At 41.3% G+C, this 8,370-nt stretch overlaps 3 protein-coding genes across 7 annotated transcripts in view; 2 read left to right on the top strand and 1 right to left on the bottom strand.

Moving 5' to 3' along the window:
- pycr1b (pyrroline-5-carboxylate reductase 1b) overlaps nt 1-3,016 on the bottom strand; it is an 83,407-nt gene extending 80,391 nt beyond the window's left edge. Inside the window, exon 1 of the mRNA XM_052083356.1 lies at nt 3,013-3,016. The gene's annotated coding sequence lies outside the window, so the exon portion shown is untranslated. The remainder of the gene's footprint in view (nt 1-3,012) is intronic.
- LOC127612594 (inactive tyrosine-protein kinase 7) overlaps nt 1-8,370 on the top strand; it is a 53,835-nt gene that overhangs the window by 27,703 nt on the left and 17,762 nt on the right. The window lies entirely within an intron of this gene.
- afmid (arylformamidase) lies at nt 2,126-8,295 on the top strand. Of its 4 annotated transcripts, none has more exons than XM_052083364.1 (11): nt 2,126-2,366; nt 3,162-3,302; nt 3,391-3,495; nt 3,564-3,612; nt 4,941-5,026; nt 6,122-6,194; nt 6,273-6,370; nt 6,450-6,528; nt 7,202-7,337; nt 7,533-7,637; nt 7,819-8,295. In XM_052083364.1, the coding sequence occupies exons 2-11, from the start codon at nt 3,263-3,265 to the stop codon at nt 7,846-7,848; spliced, it is 801 nt and encodes a 266-aa protein (XP_051939324.1). In that variant the 5' UTR covers nt 2,126-2,366; nt 3,162-3,262; the 3' UTR covers nt 7,849-8,295. The 4 variants fall into 4 exon arrangements, with proteins under 4 accessions (XP_051939324.1, XP_051939325.1, XP_051939326.1 ...); XM_052083365.1 differs by having other exon boundaries at nt 3,159-3,302; XM_052083366.1 differs by lacking the exon at nt 3,162-3,302 and having other exon boundaries at nt 2,127-2,366; nt 7,202-7,244.

The raw sequence follows: 8,370 nt of genomic DNA, 5'->3' as shown, positions 1-8,370 counted from the left end.
ACGGCTTCACTCCTAACGTCGTTCAAACCGTTTCTTTATCGTGTCTTCAAATAAATGAGTGCTTCCTGCGTGAGGCAGTATAGCCGAAAACAGTCCAAGAATGAGCTGCTGATTAGTTATATTGGTTATAAATATGTTGCGTTCGGAAATGAATGGGATGGGAGCGCGCTCTGCCTCCGAACATACACAAACCTGCACAGTCTCTTATACCGTATAAGAGACCAATTTCCGAACGTAACCACAGTCGCACTCTACACAACGCCTACAAAGCACTGTATTCACATTGAACTTTCTTTCAACTCCTTTACTTCATGCAAAATAAAAAGTACAGACTTGGGAATTAATCTTTGATATTAATTTATTGTTTGTTGCGCCAGACGCTGGTGGAACAAGACATTCACATTTAGTTCAAGGAATTTCCGATAAGAAATTGGATTAGAGCTAGTTAACAGAGAATTTACATCTGTTGTCACCAAAAATTTGCCATGAATGATTCTTGAATCCGACAACATCCAGGAATTCTCTTAAATAAAGCCATGGACTGAGAATATTTTACTCCTCTTTTTTAAAAAGCTAGATAACATTTAACATATGCATATCGAATGATTAGCAGTCTGCCACTCAAGTTAACTTGACCCCGCGACCTCTGTTGAGTGACGATGTATGCCACTGGCATTATGACAAAATCTTTGGTACTATTTTGTGTGGAGGGATACCGTATTATGGGGTGTATATAAATAAAAGGGTTGGAGCTTTCCTGCAGTTCGCTTCTGGCAGTGACGATGCACTGAGGCACATCGGGTGTTCAGCGACTCAGTGGTAGCAACCACAGAAAAATAAGAAAGGTCTCCAGTCTTGTGCCTCGAATCGAGTGTAGTCACCAGCAATAATGCCTACACATGAACAGCGAGAGACTTCCGCAGCAGGACCTCCAACAACCTCTATCTATATTTTCTTTTTTACATAGCGTCGTCATCTGTTGAGGGTGAAAATAAACAAGGAGTTGGAAATTACCGGTACTCCATTGGTTACCACATCGGCTTCACAGTGCAGAGGTATCGAGTTCAATTCCAGCTCCGGCCTCCTTGTGTGGAGTTTGCAGTTCCCACATTCCAAAAACATGCATGGGAGGCTGATTGAACACTCTAAATTGTCCCTAGGTATGAGTGTGTGTGGTTGTTTGTTCGTCTCTGTGTGCCCTGCGATTGGCTGGCAACCGATTCAGGGTGTGCCCCGCCTACTGCCAGAAGGCAGCTGGGACAGGCTCCAGCACCCCTCGTGACGCTAGTCACGAACGGTTCGGAAAATGGATGAATGACTATAACAATTGGTTTACTAACACCCACTCCCCCAGATTATGAAAAACAACATTCTGAGCTTCAAGAGTAAACATTAGGCTTCAAACTGTCTGTCAGGGGGAGTCAAGGGTCAAAGTCCAAAATATTTCTCCCCACTGCTGTTCACAGTTACCTTGGTCATCTATCAAGAGAGTTTCAAGAAGGGTTCTTCAAGACATAGAAAATGATATCCTGGACTGCAATGAAGAAAGATGTAAGAATGCAGTTGTGTTATTGTACTTAGCCATCCATATTCTAATCTGTATAGCTTCACGAGGGTGGCGGGCCTATCCTAGCTGTTTTCGGGCAGGAGGCTGTGTACACTCTGAACTGGTTGCCAGCCAATCGCAGGGAACACATAGAGCAGGGGTGTCAAACTCATTGCTGTTTTGGGCTACTTCTGAGTTACATCTTCCCTTGGAGGGCCGTCGAAACCGCAAACATTTTTAATTGTCTCGTCGCATGATTATTTGTACGCAGCAAATGATTGGATTTATATAATTTATATAACTATAATAGTTTGTACAATTATAGTTCAAGTGAGTGTAAACAGGATCACAAAATGGTTGCAAAATCTACTTTATTATCTATTACACATGACAATTTTACATTTCGGTGCACATTTCAGCAAGGATAACGCAAGTTGACACACATGATTTGCTTTCGAGGGGCCACATAAAGTAACGTGGCGGGCCAAATCTGGCCCCGGGCCTTGAATTTGATACAAGTGACATAGAGGAACAATCATTATGACTCGCATTACATTTACCCGGTACATACATGCTATAACTGACTAACAAGGCGGATGGTCACACCAAATCAGAGGAGGGCGCTGTTTTCCTTGTTTACCGTATTACTCCGCTCAATGATGGCGGACGTCCTGTGCGGCTTGGTTCGGCTCATCAGCGTACTAAATCACTGCTCGTCCGCGTAACCAGGAGCTTGAGAGGCAGTATTCACCCAGCCGATGGTCTCACAGGATGGCGGCAGACGACGTGATCAAGGCCCACGTCAAGGCTTTAAAGGAAGGTCGGTCGCTTTTGCTTTTAAAACTGATATTTAATGTCGATACTGTAATGTAGATAGCTACTGTACACAGAAGCCACTTTCACACCATCGAGCCATGGAAGAAACGAGCAAAGGAACTCATTTTAAAACCGTGGGAAATATTGTGCTTGTCTTGAGGATTTGTAGGCAATAATCGCCATAAAACACACCATATTCGGGAGTGAAGGATGTTTTCTGATCAATTAGGGAGTCCTGTCATGCAGCATTGGCAGGTGTTTGACGTCTGACATATACTACTGTTGAAAGTACACTACGACTAATTGCAACTCTTTGTGTATTTGGACTTTCAAGTGAAATTTCATTGTGAACCGTAACTCATTCAGTACCAGCCAAATCTAGACCAAGTCTGAAAAGACGTTTAAAAACGTCTTTGGGAGTGAATGAGTTTTAAGTGCATGCACGGCATATACCTACACTGTTAATTCCTAGGTTATCCCAATATGACCTATAGACTTTTCAATGCACATATCCACCCATACAGTGTTTCAGTATTTTTTGCATAACTTTCTGTTTTCTCTTAAAAGGAGCTGAGTGGGGAAATGAATGTTTGTGTGTTATCCATGAATCAACATCCACCTCTGTGCCTTTCTGTCTGTTCCCGTGTGTCTGTGGCCTCTTTACAAGAGTATGGTCTTGTGAACTAGCCAAGTACACTCTTCCAAAGATGTTCTTCCTAAGAACGTGAATGTGTTTGTAAATTGGAATGGCTGTGTACTTGTTAAGCCCCAAACAACTGACATATTTCTCTGATAGCAGCAAGAAACATCTGTTGGAATATTTTCCTACCCAATAGGTGTGCAGAGGGCGTTCTGTAATTTGTGGATAAATAATTTTCAAACCAATTACCGGTAGTTGGAATGACACGGTGGTTGGGACTCACTGTTTTAATAACTACAGGTATGATAATACCATGGATTAAATGCTCAATAATTTAAATCACTGAAATGCACAATGCGATATTGACATTGTGTTTTTTGAGATGCAGGTACAGACCATGCACGCAGTCTGGCTCAAACTCTACTCAATGTGCCCTATGGAGAAGGTGAAGGTGAAAAACTTGATGCCTACATACCCACCACCAACTCTCTTGGTATGCAGCAGTCACGACTCGCTAACGTAGTGTTGACTGAGTTCTGATGATGCTCTCTCGTTTTTCAGATGTACCTCTTGTTATTTACCTACATGGAGGATATTGGCAGTTTCTCAGGTTTGACAGTTTTCTCATCACAATCTGTTTTTTTTGGGTATTGTTTTGTTTATTTGTTGTCAGGCGAAAGTCTGCCTCGCACTTGAGAGGTCTCGGGCTCAGATCTCATTTCCGTATGCATGTTGTCTCTGTGCTTGTATCTGATTTATACAGGCCAGGGTTATAGTTTTAAATTTGTTATGACAGTTTTTGTTTTATTTTGACTTTTTTGTTTTTTAAATAGGTTAGTTTGAGATCAGATGTGCACGTTTTTATTTTTAAAAAGGCTTCATTTAAATTTTTATTAGTTTTAGTATTAGTTTTAGAAAATAGAAAAATTGGAAAAAAGTCACCAAGTCTTATATAATGAAATAAACTACAATCCTCAAATAAGATAAGATATCCTTTATTTGTCCCACACTGGGGAAATTTACAGATGACTGTTTGACCTTCCTTCTTCTGTACAGACATACACCAATATCTAAATCAATACAGTTAAAATGAACCTCAAAGGTCTTGAATGACAATAATTAACAAAAGATGAAAAACGAAGGATATTCTCGCTATAATTCTAGTTAGATTTATCAACATGAGATTTAATTGCAGTTCGTTTTAATTTTTTAAGCATTGTCGTTATTTTATTTTGGGACAAATAAAGGATATCTTATCTTATCTTAGTTAAAATTCACTCATTCATTCATTCATTCATCTTCCGAACCGCTCGATCCTCACTAGGGTCGCGGGGGGTGCTGGAGCCTATCCCAGCTGTCTCCGGGCAGTAGGCGGGGGGACACCCTGAATCGGTTGCCAGCCAACCACAGGGCACACAGAGACGAACAACCATCCACGCTCACACTCACACCTAGGGACAATTTAGAGTGTTCAATCAGCCTGCCACGCATGTCTTTGGAATGTGGGAGGAAACCGGAGCACCCGGAGAAAACCCACGCAGGCCCGGGGAGAACATGCAAACTCCACACAGGGAGGCCGGAGCTGGAATCAAATCCGGTACCTCTGCACTGTGAAGCCGACGTGCTAACCACTGGACTACCGGGCCGCCCGCTAGTGAAAATGTTCTTTAAATTTTAGCTTTAATTATTACTTTATTTTTCGTGAACTATAATAGATCTAATGCGGATACTCTGGCTTCTTTCCAGATTTAAAAAAACATGCATGTTAGTTAACTGAAGGTTACCTTCAGACTTGAAACTGTTCAGAGCTATGAATGGGAGCGTAAATGGTTGTTTTGTCTATATGTGCCTCATGAGATCAATTGTCACATAAAAATGGATGGATCGTTTTTGAAGTAGTTGTTCACTTTTTCATGCTGATGCATTATTCTGTGATAGTAAGGAGGAGTCAGGATTCATGGCAGTCCCACTCATGGATAAAGGTGTAGTCGTGGTGGCAGTTGGCTACGACATCGCCCCCAGAGGTAAAGTCCATTCCCGATGGTTGTCCGTGTCTGTACACTACACTGGTTCAAATGACACAATTCCTGCTCCCAAGTGGCACGCTTCAGATATGCGTCATGGCCCCATAAATACAAAAAAAACCATGCACTTGGCTATCTTCTTGCCTTTTACAAATATGGATGAAAATGTCATAGGTGTTGGATATCTGCCAATTGAAATACACTGTAATTTAGTGACGGAACGAACAACACTGGTGCGTCAGCACTGTGCTGAGTGCGCAAGTGTGAAACCCCGTATTGGTGCATGTATCGCTTAACAAATCATATGAACAATACAGGAAGTGTGTCGTTTGGATGTGCCACGCCACATTGTGATTCTAAGGAAACAAACTGCATCTACATGTTGTGGATTTATTGGATGGAGATTATACCCGTGCCTTCGCCTGTGTCTGTGTTGGAGTGATGCTTTGCTTTTACATGGAGGTAGAAGCATATAAGGGTAAATGGAGGGAAATAATCATTAAATATCACTGCATCGGCCCCAAAAGCCGAGCGGGTAGCTGCTCTGTATGCCAGAGGACTAGACCAGCCCTGCTGTCAATGTTACGTTGACTTCATTGAAATACACTGATTGATGATGCACACCCGCATCTTTGCAAACAGTACAAATAAACAACATTTGAAAAAACTCCTACTGTGACTTTAGACGCCAGCAAAAACATCAACACGTCATGTCATTCAAACATGGTATACTTGAAGTGTATTGATCGCGAAATAAATTTCCAGCTGCTGGTTGATGCAGAGGTTTAAATTGGTGGTGAAAGGTGTAAGCTCGGGCTAATGAAACAGAATATAACATGTAGTATTTATGAATTATCTGAGTTGTCACTGCCCCCACTCTTGACGCTTGTGGCCTTATTTACATGCAATTTGGGCGTCACGTTTCACGTGCCCTGTGAATGTAAACAGCTAAATCGGCTGTGAGTCACTTGAATTGTACGAGGAAATACACTCACTCGGGTATAGGCTTTAAATCAGACATGGCCACTTAGATGTGGCAGTGTAAATTCATCTTATGAAAGGCACAATTATGTATGAAAAGGTCTTTCTCTTTAGGTAATATGGACCTGATGGTTTCTCAGGTGCGCAGGAGTGTTGTGTCTGTCGTCCAACAGTATTCTCATATCAGGTAGTCCTCACATTCACCGTTGGTCTCGGTTATCTTCAAAACCACCATGTGACACTTCACACATGTGTCTCTTAAAAGCGGTTTGTACCTGTGTGGCCACTCTGCTGGTGCTCACCTGGCTGCAATGGTTCTTTCCACGGACTGGTCGCAATATAGCTTCATGCCTGAAATCAAAGGTGAGCAGCGTCTTGAGCCCTTGTGCCTGGAATAAAGAAGAATGAGAAAAATGTTCACAACATTTTTATTTTTCCTGAGGTGCTTTTCTTGTCAGTGGTATCTATGACCTGTTGCCCATCTTGTCTACTTACGTCAACGAGCCTTTGAAGATGACAGAGTAAGTATGTACCGGAAGATGGCCGCCTTCCAATCTGTTACATGGGCCTCTCTTGCCCTGCTCTCAAAACATAATTGTGAGCGCTCTTTTGTTTGGATAATAATTCATTTTTGTTTGTTTCGATTTGTATATTTGACATGAATGTAATGTTTTTATTTGCTATACCAAACCTTATGTCAAACACGGTGGAGGTACTGTAACGGAATGCATGGCAGTTAATGTGCTTTTGGCACGGGATCACTTGTGTTTATTGATGACTTGACTACATACAGGAGGAGTTCGCTCAGTTTGAGAGAGACCATCATGGGTACAACTCACTCATGACCTTAGCGAGGTCAAGCGCAATACAAAATGGATGGCTACAATGGCCACTTACGGTCTGGGGGTTGGCTAACTGAATGGTTGTCAGGCTCTACTGTAAACTGCGATTGACAGTGAACAACAACTGCAGAGAATAGAAAATTGATAAATACTATTTTACATTTTCACTATTCTTTTTATTAATAGATATGCAATATAATCAATGTATTTTTATGCAGCAGCTTTGATAATCACTTTTTGCAGTCTTCAAAAGGAATGGACAGCATACAATTTTTGCCTAATTTAGAATCATTACCACCACCATTCCAATGAGAGATTATTTATTATCATTATTTTTTTTAACTGACGGCAGGGAGGTGGCCATAAGAAACAGCCCCAGCAAGCTGATCCCTCAGGTGAAACTCTCCTCCTCCAGCTGCCAAATTGTTGTGGCCTTCGCTGAGAACGACTCACCGGAGTTTCGCAAGCAGTCAGAGGATTACTACAATGTCTGTGTTCCGTAATTCATTGTTCCTGTCTGGTTTTGGTGTTATCATGCCTGTTCCCCAAACGATTCACGTTCATAAACTGTCTTTTTATTTACAGCCATATTTAAGGATACTATAATAACTATTACAAATTGACAATTTTACATATTTCTTTACTTCTCTGTGACAAGTACTTTTTAATGTTGTCTCTTAAAGACTCTGAAGGCAACCGGGGTGAATGTGACCTTGGAGGATGTGTCGAACACCGACCACTTCAGTATCATAGAACAGCTGGTTGATGAAGATTATCACCTGACAAAGGTAGTAAATTAAACTGTTACAAGTGTACTAACCATGAGGGTTCAGAATCATAAATTCCCTAATTTTAGAGCAACTACCTATGATCTACTTTTAGTCGACAAATAATACCCAAAGAGAAAAGTGCTTTAAATTCAATACAAATACTGTAGCGTCTTTGAAGGTATGACTGTTACTCCTGCAGCTCCTGTTGAAGATGATGGGGAAACGCTGAGGTGGATGCGTCCCCGATTGACATCCCTCTGAGGAGACCTATCATGCAGTGATTTGGAAATGTGCTATGATGATAATTGAATCCCATCATCAGGTTAAAGTTGTATATCAATGTTCAGTGAAAGTTGCTGTTGTTTGAGTGTTGAAAATGTTTAACAATATTGTATCCCATGCGGAAGCCTGCGCAAATACATGGATTCATGGCTCACTCTATGCGCTGGCATTTTTGTAAATTTTTCTTGTGCTCGGAATGCAGTTGATCCTTTGTAACAGCACTGGAGAGCTCAACACGGGCCTAGAATGCCTGTTGTTTTGAAATTGTTTGTATGCAACCATGCTTTGTTAGATATCAGGAACACAGACTGGGACACTTCGGGTTATCAGTTCAGTGTAGCAGTATGGTGCCATTATAATCTGTCATCGTTGGTTTGTCTGAAATTCAACAACAGAGCTGATAGGTCATTATGGCATTGTTAACTTTTAATTTTTTTTAAATTGAAAACTGCATACTGTGTGGTTATTA

This window comes from Hippocampus zosterae, chromosome 13 (assembly GCF_025434085.1).
Source record: "Hippocampus zosterae strain Florida chromosome 13, ASM2543408v3, whole genome shotgun sequence".
NCBI classification, from domain to species: domain Eukaryota; kingdom Metazoa; phylum Chordata; class Actinopteri; order Syngnathiformes; family Syngnathidae; genus Hippocampus; species Hippocampus zosterae.
Note: the sequence above shows the minus strand (reverse complement) of the source record. Positions and strands in the feature narration are given on the sequence as shown.